This window comes from Lutjanus erythropterus, chromosome 2 (assembly GCF_056507025.1).
Source record: "Lutjanus erythropterus isolate fLutEry1 chromosome 2, fLutEry1.hap2, whole genome shotgun sequence".
Taxonomy (NCBI): Eukaryota; Metazoa; Chordata; class Actinopteri; order Lutjaniformes; family Lutjanidae; genus Lutjanus; species Lutjanus erythropterus.
This window is the reverse complement of record NC_139318.1, coordinates 46,877,244-46,896,835: the sequence shown is the minus strand read 5'-3', so window position 1 is coordinate 46,896,835 and position 19,592 is coordinate 46,877,244. Positions and strand designations below refer to the sequence as shown.

General features: G+C 40.2%; 1 protein-coding gene across 1 annotated transcript; it reads left to right on the top strand.

Moving 5' to 3' along the window:
* Nucleotides 1-423: 423 nt before the first annotated feature.
* Nucleotides 424-19,301, top strand: uqcc1 (ubiquinol-cytochrome c reductase complex assembly factor 1). The gene is made up of 9 exons (XM_084742032.1): nucleotides 424-642; nucleotides 2,217-2,324; nucleotides 4,779-4,886; nucleotides 7,510-7,582; nucleotides 7,938-7,995; nucleotides 8,164-8,272; nucleotides 13,333-13,410; nucleotides 14,226-14,339; nucleotides 18,195-19,301. The coding sequence occupies exons 1-9, from the start codon at nucleotides 568-570 to the stop codon at nucleotides 18,327-18,329; spliced, it is 858 nt and encodes a 285-aa protein (XP_084598158.1). The 5' UTR covers nucleotides 424-567; the 3' UTR covers nucleotides 18,330-19,301.
* Nucleotides 19,302-19,592: the final 291 nt, after the last annotated feature.

The following is a 19,592-nucleotide window of genomic DNA, read 5'->3' as shown; positions in this document are numbered from 1 at the left end:
TAATATAATTAAGTAAAAAGTAATAAAGTAAACGACAGAATATTTCCCTCTGAAATGCAGTGCAGTAGAAGAAAAAAATGGAAAGTAAAGTACCTCAAATTTGTACTTATGTACAGTACTTAAGTAAATGTACTCAGTTACATTCCCCACTGGTAAATGGTAGCCTAACTAAATGTATCAACTAGATGTAAAGTAGAAAGTAATAATGTTTCCAAATAAAAAGGAGAGTGTTGGAAGTATAAAGTAACATAAAACAGAAATATTCAAGTAAAAGTACCTCAAAATTGACCTACTTAAGTTTCTCAAATTTTTTCATTATTTTTTTATTTTTAATTAAATACCCGGTGTTCATAAGCGCTGTGTGCGTGAGCGGACCTTTTCTTCGCTGAGTCTTTGTTTCTGGCCGGACAGGTTTCCGGGTCGGACAGAATCCGTTGACATTGCTGAGGAGGAGGAGGAGGAGGGGACAGGACTGGCGTTACCAAACCTGCTGAAGGTTTAATTGCAGGGAGCCGCGGTGAAGTGGCAGCCCGTTTCTGAGCTGTGATATCGGGACACGGTGGAGTCATGTACCGGCGTCCGCTGCAGTCCGCCGTCAGAGCCGCGGTGAACGTGACAGCGTCCAGAGCCGCGTACAGACAGGTAACAGCTAATATTAGCTTAGCAGGCTAATAGGATTTAAGCTAAGTTCACCAACACGCCACATTACAACACACTGAGAAACTGAGAGCTAACGGTGTTTGTGAAAACACAAAACAATAAATGAACGATAGAAACGTATTTAAGTGAAGACCGTCGGTTATAACCTTGTGTTTGTGGTGATATAATCAAACCACAACACAAACTCACCGTGATATCAGGTTAAACAGATTAGTTAGTCACCTGCCTGTGTGGTTAGCTGGTCAGTGCAGGTGAACTTGACCATGCAGGTTAACCGTTAACTAGCTGACGTCACTGCTGGTCACAGGTAAGTTAACGGCCACAGTAACAGTCACTGATCCACTGACCTACTTCTGCTCAAACCTCAGAATAACAACTGGAAACTTCATCTAAAACTATTCAGTGTCACGGTGTAAAGTTCACAATAACACAGAAACCTGTAATATTTCTATTATTTATGTTTCTCTGCCTGTTGGAGGACAAAACAACTTCCAGTAAAAATAACAAATGTGCTGTGAAGCTGCAGACTTTTGAGGAAGAGGCAGGAGGAGTCATGAAGACGAATCTGGACTGATTCCTGTTCTTTGAGACCAGATTTTAAAGGAGTTTATTATCTCTTAAGCTGCCAGTTAATGCTGTGATTAATTTCTTATGCCAACCATACAGAGCTGTAAATCACAGACTAAGATTCTGCAAAGACATAGGATTTTGTGGGGTCAGTGTTTAAAAGCCTACAACTAGATTACTTTGTTCTTGTCCCCCACCTCTGTATTTTTGGCAAGATGTCTGTACGTTTATTTTCCAATATACTGACTCGGCACAATTAATTGAAAATTTATCGAAATTGCAAGAAGGCTTTCTGCAATTTCAGTCCATCAATTCAGTCCATCTGAAGTTGCGCAAACTTGGTGATCAACACTAAAACTTAAAAAGTAACCAAGTTTACAAAGTTAATATGATGCACACACTTTTATCAAAAGTAAAGTACATCTAAGCAATTAAATCCCAAATATATTCAATTTAATAGAATGTAAGACAACGCAAGTATCAAATCCTCACATCTGAACCTGAAAACTTGAAATATCTGGCTTTTTCATGAAATTACATACAGTGAACATCAGAATAATTAATAATAGATTTTCTGTCAGTCAACTGATGGATTACTCTTCACATTATTGCAGCTCAGTCATTAAACCCTTTTGGAATGTAAACTTTATTGTGTAGTTTAATTTTGTTTCACGCGGGAGCAGATTTATTTATAGTGTGGTTCTTGTTCAGAATGTGGCTTTTCTCATTTGACTGATAATCATATACAACACAGCAGCAGTTATCATCAGAACACAACACTGGAACGTCCCTCTGAAAGGCCTGCAATTTATTACCACAGTTTAAAACTCAGACCAGTTTGGTGCTGTCTGAAATGATTAATATATCTTATTTGTGCAGGACCACAGTATCTATAAATTTGTTCATTTTATCATTTTAATGTCAGTAGTTTCTCATGTCATTCTGTTTTCCACCGTCTCTTAATGTTTCTCCTCTCTGTCTCCATCCAGGTTTTAGATCAAGAAGCCAGTTTTGCCAGAGCTTTAGCAACTTGCCAACTGGCCAGAGTCTCCTCTCCCAGTTTAACACCATGTCGGACACTGCACATGACCACACAGGTAACTTCACACACACACACACACTCTTGATGTATACACAGAAACAGACTTTTAAAACACAGATGTAAGGTTGTCTGTAGTGGCTGCACTTCCAAAAAAGTTGAGAAGAGAGTTGAAACATAATGCAATGATTAGCAAAGGCATCTCAACGTATATTCAGTCAAATAAGGTACGAAGAGAAGATGCTTAATGTTCAAACTTATTTAACCTTATTATTATTTATTCACAGAAATGTACAAAAAGTACATTTCTGTGAATAATTAGGTTGTACATTTTTTGTAATATACATGAAACAATGGGGAAAGGATCATGTTTCTCTCTGTGATACATCAGATTTTGTTTTAACACTCAGTCAGTGTTTGTGAACTGAGACACTAATTGTTGAAGTTTTAAAGTTAAATTCTTTCTCATTCTTGTTTGATATTCGTCTTCAGCTGCTCAACAGTCCACAGTCTCTGTTGTCGTATTTTGTGCTTCATAATGCACCACACATTTTCAATGGGAGACAGGTCTGGACTGCAGGCAGCTCAGTCTAGTACCTGAACTCTTTTACTACAAAGACGCGCTGCTGGAACACGTCCACAATGTGTCTCAGCATCGTCTCTCTGAAATAATCAGGGACATCTCTGAAAAAGACATCATCTGGATGGCAGCATATGTTGCTCCAAAACCTGTACGAACCTTTCAGTATTAACGGGGTCTTCACAAATGTGACAGTTACCCATGATGCCATGGGCACTAACACACCCCCATACCATCACAGCTGCTGTCTGTTGAAGTCAGTGCTGGGAACAATCTGGATGGTCCTTCTCCTCTTTAGCCCGGAGGACATGACGTCCATGATTTGTGAAACCCGTCTGAAATGTGGACTCGTCAGACCACAGCAGACTTTTCCACTTTGCGTCCGTCCATCTCAGATGAGTTCAGGTCCAGAGAAGTCTGCAGTGTTTCTGGATGTTGTTGATATATGTCTTTCTCTTTTCATGGTAGAGTCTTAACTTACATTTGTAGATGCAGAGACAAACTGTGTTTACTGACAACGGTTTTCCAAAGTCTTCCTGCGTCCATGTAGTGTCCTTTATACAATGATGAGGGTTTTTAATACAGTTACTGAAATGCATGAATTGAAGAAACAAATCCATAAATTTGTAAGACCAGGTGATGATAATATGATGCGCAGATTATTAATTTTTCAGTAAGTTTTCTTGTATCATATGTAAATTCTAAATTCACTGACATTACAGGTGTTCATAATCTGACCAAGTGTTTTTCTACCTGTGGAGAATTATCCAATCATGATGTGTGTGAAAAGTTTGGACAGCTCATTATTTTGATTGGTACCAAAGAGAAAATTGGTGAATGCGACAGATTCCCTTAAAGCACTGAAGAATGAGTCTGTCTGTCGTAAAACTGTCATTTTAGATTCAATGTGCTTGAGTCAAAAATATGTCACATGTGTTCTGATACTTTCTGACTGCACTGTGTGTACTGAGCAGCCTGGACACAGACACAAGACAGCCTGATATAGGACTTTATTTAGCATCATAATCAGTATAGAAAACATGTAATGGCAAAAATGAATGTAGAAAAAGCAGCTGCAGTCATTTTAAAGCAAAACGTGTGCCAGCACTGATGGAGGGTAACTGGGGTCATGGTGGCAGTAATAAAACTGTCAGGGATGAAGACAACATGCAGCTTAGAATAGGTCAGTATATTAATTTACTCAGCAGCTGCTCTGCCCAGTAAAGGCCATGTTCTCCAGGTGTGTGTCGTCATACTGAAACTACATGTGCTGTTGATTTAATGAGGCTTTTACAGTATACACAGAGAATATTCAGCCTGTTTAAAGGCGCGTTCAGGCTACACAATATTTCTGTTTATTAGGATGGTCACTGTGGTAGAAATTCTTGCCATGTCTCGGCCAAAAGAAGGCATCTCTCCCTTCCCTCCTGTGCTGTGTGCAGGTAGCAGGAAGCTTTGAGCTTTACTCTCATTTTTTCTATCCAACATGTAAATACTTTGCTTGATCTTCTCCCTCTTTTGTGGATTAAAATGGTTTTACTTGAAATAATTGATGTCCCTGTAGTGAGTTTGTGATTATTTGATGTATTGATCGCTCCCTCGCTGCAACCGACCCTTTAATCTGTCAAAATGATGGATGACCTTCAGATTTTTCTCTCATTGTTAAAAAAAAAAAAAAAAAAGTCAGTCAATGTGGAAAATATTCGTTTTACGCAACCCCTGGTCTGAACCCAGCATGAGGAGGAGTTTCTCCTTGCTTTCTTGTCTGTTGTTACTCCTGTTTGAGTCTTCTGAATAATTTCTTTCATTCTCTTTTATATTCTGTCTTCTTTTCTCACACATTTCTTTTCTGTTGTTACTTTTCACTCTAACCTCCTCTTTGACCTCGTCTTTCATCCGTCCCTCACTGCTTGTCCATTTCTCGTCCTTCAGCTCTACAACGTGAAGGAGACGCCCCAGCACACAGAGGAAGAAGTCGGGGCCTTCACGAAGCTCATTGAGGCCATGGGCTTCACTGGACCCCTCAAATACAACAAATGGGTGAGTAATGGTGGGAGAGGGGGGAGATAACATGGAGGGAAAGTGTGGAGGATGGAGGAGAGGAGAGTCAAAGGTTGTTAAAAATGAAGGAAGAGGTGGTTGGGGGATAAAAGGACCACAGAGGGCTCAGGGACTGTACTGTGCTGTGTACAGTGTGTAAAATGTTCAAATACAAGAACAGCTGCACCTTTACCCTCATTTAACCTGTTGGTTTAGTAAGAACATGTCAACAACCCAGAGGGAAACATCACAGGGAGGGAGGAGAGACACAATGAAAGACAGAGATACAAGTGAAGTGTAATAATCACTGTCTTTTAACTGTTACTTATTGAAAAATCTATTCTTAAATAAGATTCCCAACAACAGATCGCTGGTGTTAGTTTGTTAATAGTTTGTTCAGGTCTGTAAGGAGAGGACTGTTGTATGACTCCAGTGTGTGTGTGGTGGTCAGAGGACAGAAGAGCTGCAACCTCCCAGCAGGGAGCTTAAATTATGGGCTGTCTTCCAGGAATATTCTTCACAGCATGTCAGCACACACACACACACACACACACACACACACACACACACACACACACACACACAGCCAGTCTGTACTGCTGCACACACTGATTTTAAATACATCCTGTCAGTGCGGCTGTCACTTCTTCAAAAATAGTATTTAATGTACACTTATCAATGCCTACGATCATCAAATAAAAACCTATTTGTGTTTTGTCAATACTTGGTATACAGAGTCACAGCACAGGAGTCAGATTTCAAACGTTACGCTGTAGGCTAATCACAGCTTGACACGAGGCTGCTTGACAACTGGATGTGGTTTTAGAAACTGAAATTCACTGGAAGAGCCCCAGCATTGCAAAACAGTCATGGAGTGTGGGCTGCATAAAAGTGAGTGTTCTGTTGTTCAGTACATTACCATGAAGGTGTTATCTGGTGCTAATTTATCCAGAAGGAGCTAACAGTACAACCAAGGTGTGCTCGACGTTAGTGTTACTTTACAGCTCGACTGTTGGAGTCGGTGTGGGGGACGTTTGAGAGACCTGCAGCTTGAAACTGAACAATGAACCAACTTTCTAAGAGTTTAAAGTGCGATCTGAGGTCAAAGATCACAGCACTCAAACATGAACGTGGAGAACAATTCAATACATTTTAACATATTTCGTTTTTTTCATACTTATGACAACAGAGGAAACAAGGATGGAATTCAAACAGGAACCGATGAGTAGAAGTAGAATCAGAATTAGATCATTGTCCAGTCAAATACTTCAACATGTTTTTTCCAATACCAAATCAAAGTATAAACGATATCCACTCCTAATCAAAATGGTCGTTGCATCCTAGAGGTATTTTGTGACTGGAATGTCAATAACCGTGTATCTGTTACAGCCAAAAATATAACAACCAACACAGAAGATGAGGGACGTGCAGTGTAAAAATCAGCTGGTGAATCCACCTCGCTGGTTGAGGTTATACTGTATGTTTGAGGATTTCCTGTAAAGGCAAACTCAGCACAGCAGTGACTCGTGCATCCTCAGTTCATCTGTTCACCTGAGCAGGTGTTTTCAGCAGCTGGACTCGATACAGTGAACAAACAGACTTCAGTCTTTACTGGTTTAATTGAGCGCTGTTAGTGAGGATCAATGTTAACTTTACGTTTATAGTTAACAGATTTTTAAAGTTCTGGCCCGTTTTATTGAATGTGGCTCGACTGCTGCGTGCTGATGTGTCCAGCATGTTTAATCTTTTTTATGTGTTTTTTTCCTGTATCAATATTTCAATGTGCCATTTTTTGATAAAAGTCAGGAGAGTCAGAACACCACAGTTCAGTGAAGGCATCATTTTGTCTGGATTATGTGATGATTGTGAGCCTCGCCAGATGTTAAAAAACACAGTGACTAAAAATTACCCACTTTGCATCATTCTTTATGATTAACCAACTATTGAATGTCCAATAATCAGTTAAGGAACTTGTTTGAAATTTGCAGGCTTAGGCTGTTTGTAAGATGAGTGGAGGACAAGAATTAAATCAGAACAGTTTTGTTAACATTTTTCAGGGATGTGTCTGTTTTTTTGGTTGCATTCATTACATCACAGTCTTGTAGTGAGACTCTTTTCCAAGAATTCACACATCAGTGGAGCATAAACATTTACAGCCACAGAAAGGTTTGGTTATGTGAGAGTGAAAGCGGTGGCGTGTGTGCAGAGGAATGTGTGTTGTTGTGTCATCTAGCAAAGTGTTGGCCTACACGGCGGCTTGGCAGCATTTGGCGTGAGCGGTTACACGTCTCTGACCTCATGTCCTGTTCTCTCAGAGGGTTGAGTCGCCGTTTGTATTCTCGCTTTCTCCGTACAGTTGTTGCAGTTTAATTTGTGCGGTGTGTTTCTGGCAGCTCATTCAGACGCAGCGATCAGTGTTACGGAAGTAATCAAAGGAAACAAGTTAAATTAAATCAAGAAGCTAAATGTGTCGACATTCTTCCATCTCTTTGGAGACAACAGCATTATCAAATTGTCCACAACAAAGTGGCCAAAAAAGTTAATTTTGCACCCTGACTGCAGTATATTTGTTAAAGATGTTTATGATGTTACTGATTTTTTTTTTTCTCTTTTGTCTTCACAGAAAATCAAGATTGCTGCCTTGCGCATGTACACATGCTGCGTAGAGAGAGTCAACTATGACGATTTCTTTGAGAGTAAGTGTGCAGCAGTTCAGACGCTGCATGAGTTAATGAGGAAATGGAGACAACAGTTGACAATACACATTGTGAAATGTGCCAAACAATTCAGCACATTAGAAGCAAACCATAAACTAGAAGAGCAGTCTGAGAAAGCAGATCTTCATTAAGACCAAAAGTCAACTCTTAATATCTCTGGTGGATTTTATTATAGACAATTCACATTTGGATGTGAGTATGAGTTGTTAGGGTTGTGGCGATGTTACAACTGTACAGTTTCTCCCATGAAAACACTGTCCCTGTTTTATCAAAGTCAGATCGATAGTAAAGAATGCACATATTCCTGTTCGTGAACGCTGTGTGTTTGTTTCAGAGTGCTCCCTCCCTGACACACTCAACTCCTGGTTCTTGGTAGCGCAGCTGCATGTGTGGTGAGTTACACACACACACACAAACACACACACACACACACACACACACACACACACATAGATGATAGCTGTTTTCCCATCTGTCTTGTCTTTTTTTCTTTCCTGTGCATTAATGCTCATTCTCTTTCTTTTTTTTCCCTTGTCTCATTTTGTTCTGTCGTCTGTCAGGATGTGTTTGGTTCGGATGCGTCAGGAGGGCAGAGCTGGAAAGTACATGTGCCGTTACATCGTCCACTCCATGTGGGAGGATGTGGAGCAGAGGAGCAAAATCATGGGGGTGAGTTCTCTGTGTGTGTGTGTGTGTGTGTGTCTGTCTGTCTGTCTGTCTGTCTGTCTGTCTGTGTGTGTGTCTGTGTGTGTGTCTGTGTGTGTGTGTGTGTGTGTGTGTGTGTGTGTGTGTGTGTGTGTGTGTGTGTGTGGTGTTTAACACAGCTTCGTGATAACCATCAGATCATTCAGCAGGATTAAACCTACAGGAACATCTGACCACATTTCCACCATAAACACCTGCTGCACATACATTACATGACCTCACATTACATTATGCACGTATAGCCTGATGCACAGCATGCTTATGATCACACACAGGGTCTGTAGCTCCTAAATATAGTTCCCTCAGACTGATGTCTGTATACCAGTCGGCTCATGTGACAATAACTGCACTATATGCAGCATCATGGAAACACAGTTCACACACACCGTCCACAGATGGATCCATAGATAGACTTTATTTATCCCTGAGGGGAAACAGACACGTAACAGCAGCAGCCGTACACAAAGGAGCCACATGGAAGAAAGAACGTTGCAAAAAACATGTCAGAGTACGAACACAAAAGTAAAAAAGTTTGTCCTTTTAAGGGTCCTTTTAGAACAGGAGCGGACAATTATTTTTTTGGGGGGGGCACATGACAAACTGATCAGGCTGCTGTGGGTCAGAAACAAATGATATAAGGTTCTAATGTCCAAATCTCTAATAATGGACTGGTCAGAAATGTTCTATATAGGGTTGGTCACTCTTTCTGAATTGCCATGTTGAATTGTGGGCAAATATTTTGTTGGCGATGTCCAAAACTTTAATGTTTTACAGTGTAGCATGCAGGCTGCAAACAGGCTGCAACAATAGTAGCATCAAAAGTAGAAGAAGAACATAAACAACATGGACGTGCAGCACTGAGTGCATAAACTTAGTTTTTATATTAAAAGATACAGTTCATTATCATTACTAATGAATACAGTACTGAGCCCTTTCAAAATAAAAGTCTGATAATGGTTTACTGGTAAGCAAAATGCTAATGACTGTCTTTGCTAGATTTTCATTTTTTTTGTTCCTATGATGACCTTGTGGGTCAAATGACACCTTTCAGTGGGCCACATCTGTAAACATAGAAAGTTAATAAATGTGACTTTTGTGAGTTATTGACTTATGGGAATCTTTATAAACTTTTTGAAATGTCTCCTTCAGCAAATTCTGAATTATTGTCCCCTCTTGTAAATTCAGCAGAGGGTTATTCCTTTCTTTGTATAAATAATATTGTTCCAGTTTTGTCACTCAGTGTTGCAGTGCTGGTGTGTCGGCTACTCTGTGAAAAGAAAAATTATCTGCCTTGTTAACTGCAGATCAGTATTTCTTTCATGTTTCACACAGTTGAATAACTCAACTTTTGGAGCTTTCATGGTGCAGAATAGATGTATTGTCAGTAGGGTGTAACAATTAGTCAATAAAAAATAAAATGTTTGTCGTGCTGCAGAGACATGCTGACCTACACATCAGATATCTACAGACTTATGAAGGCAGGGGCAGATCTAGAATGAACCATGAAAACTACAGCTCAGAATGACCAGTCACAGTGTCATGTTTAACAGATGTTTTGTTCGAGGAGTTGCATTAAAACATATATTATATTTTAACATATATATATTTTTCTGAGGTAAATGTGCGACTGTAGCAGTGTAATTTTCCACTTTTCTCATGTTTGCAGCCACAGCAGCTCAGTTTTTTCTGCGCCTCTAAATAGAAGTTCTACCCGACAACAACTAAATGTCATTCTGTTAAATAAATATTCATTATTTTACAAACATTTCCTCTTTGGGCTGATGCAACAGTGCATTAAGTTTTATTCGTGCCATTGCATGCTACATAAGATGCAGGTTTTGTTTATTTAAAGTTTTACATCAGCATAATTGTGCCAGCAGTTCTCAGGCAGAAAGTGAAGTCAAATCCCCGGAGAGCGAGCCTGGCTGCGGTCGCCGTGTCCACAGAGTCGCTCCTCTATTCTTTCTCAGTGGAGCAGCTCCAGGAAGTGTCGCTCATTGACATCACAGACTTCAATCTTGGCTTTACTCACATGTAGTTTTCAGAAAGTCTTTCTCAAACTCAGATTAGACTGGAATTAACGCTTAAAGTTCATATGAGAAAACGAACTGTAGTTACTTGTGTGTTTGTTATTTTACAAACCTCACAAACATGACAGTTAACTGTAAACTTTAACAAAAATAAGAGTTAGAGTTAAGGTTGCAAATTCCAAGCTCTTTCCTTAAGCAATTATTGGTAAATTAACAATCGATTAATAATCCTTACAAAATCTTTAAAAATGTGCATATACCATCAAAGCTTTATTTCCACAACAACATATCGCAGATTCTCTGACAGCGTTACATGCAGTCTTAGAAATAAAGGTTCTAACTAGAACCATATAGGGTTTTTCAGCTTGTCCCCATAGAAGAACCATTTTTGGGTTCTGTTAGAACTTTTTATAAAAAAATCAAAGAATTCTTGACAAACACTTTCTTTCAAAAACGTTCTTCTAAAGCACATTGTTCTGTGTAGAACCACAGCCCTTCACGAAGAACCCTTCTGGATCCCTTATTTCTAAGAGTACATCTTATGAAACATATAAAGGACTCCATATTAAACACATATCAGTGAATATCAGAGAACGTGAGGCGCGCTTGTAAAAAATAATCTCCGCCGTCTTTATTTCTGTTTTGTTTTTGTTTTGTTTTTGTTTTTTTCAGTGCAGCTGATGTAATGTCTCCTTCCTCTCTTCAAAATGGAAAGAAACAAATTTAAAAAACATTCAAACACTGATTTAGACGTCTTGCAACAACAGAAGTTTTGACTCTTCGAAACATTCAGATCAGCTGTCGACACCTCTGATAAACACGGGGTGATTTCAGACTGATGAAATGATGAAACTGTCGTTGTACTTTGTGGGTTCCCTCTGCCTGTATAGAACAGAACACAATCACATACAGTCACTTATACAATAAGCCTGCTGGCAGCTGAACAGCAGAAAAATCTACGTCGACCGTGATGTTAAACAAGTAGGATGGTTGAAGTGGAGCCAAGGTTCAGAAGGTTTTACACATATGAGGTCTTAAGTTGAGCTCATTTTGTTTTGTGTGACAGAAAGAGGTCAGAGATGAGGAATTACAGTGTGGTTTGTGAGGTCACTCTGGTGTGTGTGCATGCATCCATTGGGCGGAGCACGGGGGTGCGATGTGTGTGTGTGTGTCCGTGCGTGTGTGTGTTTTCACAGCTGCACATGTGAACTTTTGTCAGCAGCATGTGTACACACACTTGCATATATCCGTATGAACTGGCACACGGCTGCACATGTGACTGCGAATTAAATAATCGTCATCAGTTTGACCTCAACACAAACTCTAATTTATGTTTTGAAATTTAATCTAAACACCTGGAGACGGCCACGACAAAAAAGGTCAGACAGAAGCCCAAAGACGCAATAAAATATATTTAAAAAATAGCTAAATAAATTTAGATAAAAATAAAGTAAAATTGGAAAACTGTAAAGGAAAGAAAAGTAATGATAATAAACCTCTGACCTTCTGTAAAGGTCACGTGACTCGTACTCAGAGATCATACTCTGAAGTAAGTTTTTCTGTCTGAAAAGCCTGTTTTTACTAAAATGCCGTTGTGAGTGTGTCTGAAACTGAAGAACGCAGCACAGCTGACCCACAGTGTTTCAAATCCAGCTCACCATCAGCAGCACAGGTATTTATACAACACACACAGAACCAGGAGCAGTGATTGCAGTTGTTCTCAGGTTTCATGCTAATTGTGGTCAGAAGCAGTAAAAACATTGGTCATTTTCTCCACGTTCATAATTACTGCGGCAACCACCTGAAACCAACCAAACTCACAGAAGCTTTACTAGATTCTGCTTAAATCATGAAACATTACTGAGGAAAAAATCATTTTAAAAGATTTTTACCTTCACTGCTAAAAGTCTGGCTTCGTTTAGTGACTGATTACATTGCCTGCGTGCGTGCATGCGTGCGTGCGTGCGTGCGTGCGTGCGTGCGTGCGTGCGTGCGTGCGTGCGTGGTGTGAGATTTATACCTGCTTTCTATGGTGCGGGCCCCTCTCTTGGGCCAGACTCACCCTGGGTTCCCTGCCCTTCACAAAGAAAAGGGAACTCTCCCCGGGGTTCCCATCAGCTTCTCCAGGATCGTTTGCGTTACCAGACTGTGCGCCTCGCGGCGCTTATCTCCGCCACTCTAGCTTCAGGGATCTGAACCCGTTCTCCAATCTCTTAGGACCGACTGACCCGTGTTCATCTGCTGGTCACATGGAACCCTTCTCCACTTCGGCCTTTAAAGTTCTCGTTTGAATATTTGCTACTTCCACACAGGACAGGATGCTGCTGAGTTACACGTTCACCTTCTTTAAATTAAGTACTTATTCTACATACATGTCAGCTGTTTTTAAGCAGGGCACGAGAGAGAGAGACACTTTGTCCAGTCCTGACAGGGCTGCACATAAACAGACACACACAGACAAACTGGAGAGAAATCCATTTTAACTTTAACTGTTGCAGAAGAAGCAACTCCCTGTTGATCCAGGAACACAAAAACATCTATATGTTATAAATTCATGAGGTTTTCAGCTCCACGATTAAAACGGTAGAAGAGCAGAATTACTTGTTGACCGGTGTGTTGTTGTGTTGTGTCTTTTGACTGCACGTGGCCGGCACGCTGTCTTAACTCACAGTCTGGGGCAGCTTTACATCAGCGCTGTTTGGTTCAGTGAAAAAAAAAAAAAAAAAACAACACAAAGGCAGATTAGATGTGAGCCTTCGTTGCTGCACTGCTGCACAATCTGTGTGTCAGAAGGTCTGTTGTGTTGTTTTAATGAAAATGCAACACTACAATCAGAATTTTAATTTGACCCACTGAGTTTTTGATCCAGACTACAGTGACTCAGACGGTGGTGATCGAGAGGAAAAACAAAATCTACTGTAATTTATCAGTATGTAACGTGTGTTCCTGCTGTTCTTCACTCAGGTTTTTGTCTCTTTTTCTGTTATTGTGTAGGTTGATGCCATCCACAGAAAGGAAGCAATGAAAGCGATGACGGAGACGTTCTATGCAGCGATATTTGGATATGATGAGGTGAGAGATTTACACACATCTGCAGAGGCATCGTAGAGGCTTACTGACTGATCAAATTTTGTTTTTTAAATCTATTTGTAATAATGTGAACTTAAATCCAGATAAAACAGACATTCCTTAAAACTGAGCAACTGTGCTTCTAAGATGCTGTCAGCAGATGTTTGTATACTTGTTAGTTAGTTATGTATAAAATATTGAATGTGTATCAGGAGTGCTGCTCTGAAGCTCATGATGACTTCTGACTGAGTGTCCAGCTTTCAGATCATTTATCTGTTCACTCATGTTGAGTTTTTGAACAAGGTCACAAGATTTTTCATGTATATTTTCATACATAATGTTGACTTCATAAGACTTCTACTCAAAACCAAAATGTGCCTCCACTTTAACTAAATCAGATGCAACAATTGTTGGGATTTCCAGTTTTCTAAGTGTGATTAATTGTTTATTTGGGGTTAAACTCTTCTGCCAAAGCAGCTCGTGTCTCCAAATTAACTTGTGAATGGTTATAACTGGTTATAACTGTAAGTAAATGTCTTGGCAGTTGATTACAAAGTAATAATTGATGATGTATTTCATGTGTATTTGACTTTGTCTCAACACGTAGGCTCATAAAGCAAAACTAGTTTTTCTTGTAACAAGTGACTGAAGAAGCAGAGAAACAGCAGAACACATTCCTGTTTTTTTACCAGTGAACAAATATAAAACACAATTTAATCATGGTTTATAAATGTTACCTGTCAACCAGCTGTCATTCACAATATTTTATGATCATGACTTCTGACAAAATCAAACTGTGTGTGTGTGTGTGTTTGTAGGGAATCCTGTCTGATGACTGCGTTCTGGCAGCAGCTCTGTGGAGGAACCTGTTCAATCGCGAGTGTGAAGACCCCCAACAGCTGGAGCTCATGGTGGAATACGTACGCAAACAGGTGTGTTTGTTTACACGTTCTATTTTTGTCAGCATTGTTGTCAAGTTCATCTAAACCGAGACCAAGTCAAGACCAGGACCAAGTGCTGCCACATCTCCTGTTCTGTCCTCTCAAGTGACGGAGCTGATGTTAGCTAACGTTAGCTAAGAAACTCAAAACCCTGTTTCCAGGTCATCCTGATATCTCAGGATCAGGATTTCTTCAAATTTCCATCAGACCCGAGGATGAATTAATGAGGTTTTGATGGTAAAAGTTAAATGTTCAGTCTGTGAAGGTCACTGTGGCTTCATCATTGACACTGTTTAGCTTTTATTCAACACTGTAACTCAGGAACAGGAAGGAGATTGTAACCATATTTCCTAGTTTGTCAAACAGTGGACTCAAAGGTCAAAGGTCATTATGACCTCAGAATAAGAATTTAAGCCACAACTCAAGAACAAATCGGGTGATGTCTGATTTTACGCTCATGTTCTTCAGAGCTTTGACAGCTGTGCTCTTTAATGTTGCCGTGGTTACAAGTTGGTTAGCAGATGAATTTCAAATGGTGATTAAACTTGAGCTGAACTACTTGTGTGTAATACGGTTTTAACACACACCTGCCAGCCAATCAGAAAAGAGTATTTCACCCAGACCATAGTATCATTCTAGTTGATCCTTGGAGGTTTTATGTTTTTATATAAAAGTTTCCTCGAGCTGAGAAAAGTGATTTAAAAGCCTGGAACATCATCACACCAAACACTACAGTAAACCCTGAAAATAGAAAACTTCTTTTTTTGGCTTTTCCGTCAGGCGAGCAGTGAACAGGAGCCATCTTTGAGTATCAGGTCTATAATGCATCCATGGTACAGAGGCAGACGGCTAATGTTAGCTAGCTTTGCTATTTTACAAATGAGCTCAATTCACCATCCTTTATTGGCACAAACAACATAACCAAACCTCAGAGAAGTCTTTATGGTTTAGGTGGACAGATTTTACCACAGATTTCATCTCTTCTCAGACAGACACACCTGCTGCTTCTTCTTCTTCTTCTTCTCCTGCATTCACTTTCTCACAGTGTGTGTGACGGGGGGCGGGGATGGATGACAGCCGCTAACAACAACATTCAAATTATAATGAAGTTATTGCTAAAAACAGACTTAAAGCCAGTAATGAAAGCGCAGGTTTGTTCTATTGTCACTTTATCTCCTCCTGCTTCGATGAATTAAATCCACTCCTGCTTAATATTAGACCAAAAGTCAGATGTCATAATCTGGTGAATTTGCCGACACACACTGTTCTGCCCATTTCTGCTCCCCCCACCCTCACTGAGAGCTTTTCCTCTCCTCCTCCTCCTCCTCCTCCTCTCCTCTGTATATTTTCTTTCCCCCTGTGAGATTGAAAACACTCTCCTGCTTTGAGAAACACCTGCAGGCCTCCATCTGCTGCCGGGGCCATGTGGTCCAGGACCTCCTCTCTCCTTTTAACTCCACTTCCTTTCATCCTTCCATCCTTTCATCGGCTCTCTGCAGCTTTCTGCTCCTGATCCTGTTTCACTGTTTACACCCGTCTAACTCTCCCTCACTGATCCACTTTTAATATTTATGTCACGTAAACATCCACCTACTGCTCCTGCATCTTTTTTCTGGCTCTGATGAGGCAGCATGTGGAGTGATCACACACACACACACACACACACACACACACACACACACACACACACACACACACACACACACAGATGCAGGTGTGTCAAAGGTCATGGAAGCAGCATCCAACTCAATCAGCCAATTAAGTGTCCCCACTGCCTGTGTGTGAGCATGTCTTACGTCAGAAAATAAACAAATGACACACTCCACTGGATGTGTGTGTGTGTGTGTGTGTGTGTGTGTGTGTGTGTGTGTGTGTGTGTGTGTGTGTGTGTGTGTGTGTGTGTGTGTGTGTGTGTGTGTGTGTGTTATAACTGTTGCTCCTGACTCCCGTAGTGCAACACACTCACATCTCGCAGGAAAGTAAACAAGTTTGTCAGGTTAACGCCGTCACAAGCGGAACACATAAACCTGCTGCCGCTGACGACATTAAACAGACCCAAACACACAAAATTATTCCTTAAGTAGAACAAAAACACAGAAAACACTCGGCACATTTCCCAGAATTCCAGTAAACTCACCTCCAGTGTTTAATTTATTCATTTTGATTTATTCAGATCTGCCTCTCATTTATTTGTTTTGTTTCTGCACCATATATGAGGATTATAAGTTCTCTAAATATTCATTTAAGTGCTGTTCAATATGTAAAAGTCAAATCTTACCTTTCAACATCTGCAAGTAACTAAACTCCCAAGTCGAAGACGTCTGATCAGCCTGTGTCGTCTGAAAAGGCAAAAACTTGGACCAGAATGATCGTTACAGCAACAAACACTTAAAAAATGATCCTGACAAAACCTTTTCTTAATGTTTCACAGATGAAGAAAAGTTACTGTTTCTTCCTTCACCCCACTTTACTTTTTCCATCTTTGTGTCTTTTTTTCCATCCCTGTCATCATGATCATGTTCCCGTCTCTCTGTTCTCCTCTCTGTCAGATCAGGAGGGATTTTAAATTTGACATGAAGTTTGTTGCTGTAACTTTCTCGTCCACTCCTTTATCTCTTTTTTCCTTCTCATTTACCCAAAACACAACTCGTTCCTCTTGTTTCCTTCACAGAAAAAAGTAAAATGAAGAAAAAAGATTTTTTTTTTTTTTTTAGATGTAAGTCTTAAGGTGTGAAGATGAAGAAGCATTTCACAGTCCAGGGTTCAACAGAAACGGTTGCCCAGGGCAAGTGAAATGCCACGTTGGGCTACTAAATCTAACAACTCACTTACCTGATGTGGTTAAAAATAAATAAAAAACTTGTCTCCTCGGAGCTGATGATGATGATGCAAGGAGTTTACTCAGGTGATGTTAGAGAACATGAACAAAACTACAAGTTTGAGAAGAAAGTGGCTAAAAAGAGGTTTTGTTTTCAAGGCGAGTCCAGTTTCTGAAAAACTTTGCCGGAGTGCCACAACAAGAGCCGACAGTGTGGTAACATCAGGATTTTAAATACGAAGTTTCTGCTGTAGCTGATACCACCATGTTTCTGTCTCTCTCAGAAACTGGTGTGCAGAAAGAATAAGAACATTTATTCCACTCAAAGAGAAATGATCAGAATAAACATTTACATGGTTGTTATTTTCCTCATGAATATCAATGTTTTACACCACACCTCTCAAACTAAATGATTGAAAATTCAGTTTGTTTGAAATTTCTTTTTTTGACCCGAAGTGTTTACATGAAAGTTTTATTCTGACTGGACAGTTATTGTGATTATTTGTGAAATATTAGAGTCCATACAATTGCATTCTGGCATTCTGTGTGTGTTCCTATTTCTTTATTTAAAAACAGATTAAAGATGATCACATGCAGAAAAAAATTTAATGTTGCTCTCTGGTTTCAGTGTCTAAAGAGTACTGAGGTCAGTGCAGTAAATATCAGAACTGTGGCTCTGACCTTTGACCTCCTCTGTACTACTGCTGCTTGTTATTTAATGAAGGTTCAGGTTAAGTTTATTTATAAATCACATTTAAAAACAGCTAAAGTTCTGTACAATAAAATGACAGTGAACAGCAAGACAAATAAAATCCCACGCACAAGTAAATAAATAGAGGAACAGATAAAAATATAAAACACGAGAATAAAAGTGAGAATACGACTTAAAGCCTGAGAAAACATGTGGATCTTAAGTTTTGCCTTAAAAATGTCAACAGAAGGTTTAGACTTAACTGAAATAAATTATCGTCCCTGAAGATGGACTGAAGAGTCATTAAACATAAATGTGGACGTCCTTCTCCGTGCAGATGCAGTACATCGATGCCCTGAACGGGGAGGACCTGCTGCTGACAGGGGAGGTGAAGTGGCGCCCCCTGGTGGAGGAGAACGCACAGAGCATCCTGAAGGTGGTCACGCCCACATACAACGACGCCGGACTGTGAGATGAGGAGACGCACTCCTGCGTCCTCTAATCCAAAGTCCTCTTCTCCTGACCTCTTCCTTCACCCACTCTCACTGTCCTTTTTCCATCTTTGTCTTTTTTTTTCCCTCCTTGTAATCATGAACATGTTCCCCTCCTGCCTCTCTGTTCTCCTCTCTGTCAGATAAGGAGGGATTTTAAACTTGACATGAAGTTTGTTGCTGTAGCGTTCTCACTTCTTTACCCCCCCCCTCTCATTTATCCAAAACACACACATCTTCTTTCCTTCCTCTTCTCTTGAATGATTTGTCCTCCAGAAGTCTGTTTCTGGAGCTCCAGTGTAGCCAGGATAGACAGTCAGGGATTTATTTCACACACATACACACCCCTTCTCGTGCACCCATCAATCAGCGAGCCAGCCAGTCCAAAATCAGGAAACGCCATGCTTCATCATCATCATCATCTTCCTCTGCCGCGGTCCTGTCGGTTCTGAGAGCCTCTGACGCTTCCTCTCTGCAAACTGTTGAACTCACTGTTGCGTGAAAAACACACAAGAAGAGAACAAGACACTCTGTATTTATATTTTTCTTGTTTTTTTCCATGAATGCCACGCTGTATTTATATAGTATTTTATACCTCCATGTTTACACTCTTCTCCTGCAGAGATGTTTCACTAAGACTTCTGTCACCGCTCCCTCACTGTGCGTTAAATAAAGTTTCACTCTGAATAGGTGAAGTTAGGTGACAAGAGAATAATGCCAGATTTCAGCAGGCTGACGGACCTCCTCTCTCTCTCTCTCTCTGTGTGTCAGAGGTCTGTAGTTCATCATCTCTGCTCCTGTATGTTTCTCTGTAAAGTTTGTCTCTCTCTCTTCTCCCATGATGCTCTCAGACCCGAACAGGAAGCGACTTGGACGTCGTCACTGCATCAAAAATAATAAGAAAGTTTTTAAAAAGTGAATTAATAAAATGTTCTCTGGATGTATAAAAACCAGTGAGCCTTGTTTTCTTCATGTGCTGCTTTTTGTGACCAAATGAGCAAAAAGTTTCTTTGCTCTCTGAGTGGAAACTTGTTAGCCAAACTCGCTAAGTCCACTTCCCAAGTGAAATACAAACTTAACACCAAGTCTTCCCAGATGTTTAAAGCTACAGTTTGCAAGTTTGCAATCAAATGTGGGGCAGCAAATCACCAGAGTAACAGCTAACTGCTGCTGTTAGCTCAGTTAGCTCTGCAGCTAGCGGTCCTGGGAGATTTTCCATCATGGCTGATAAATAAGTCTGTGCT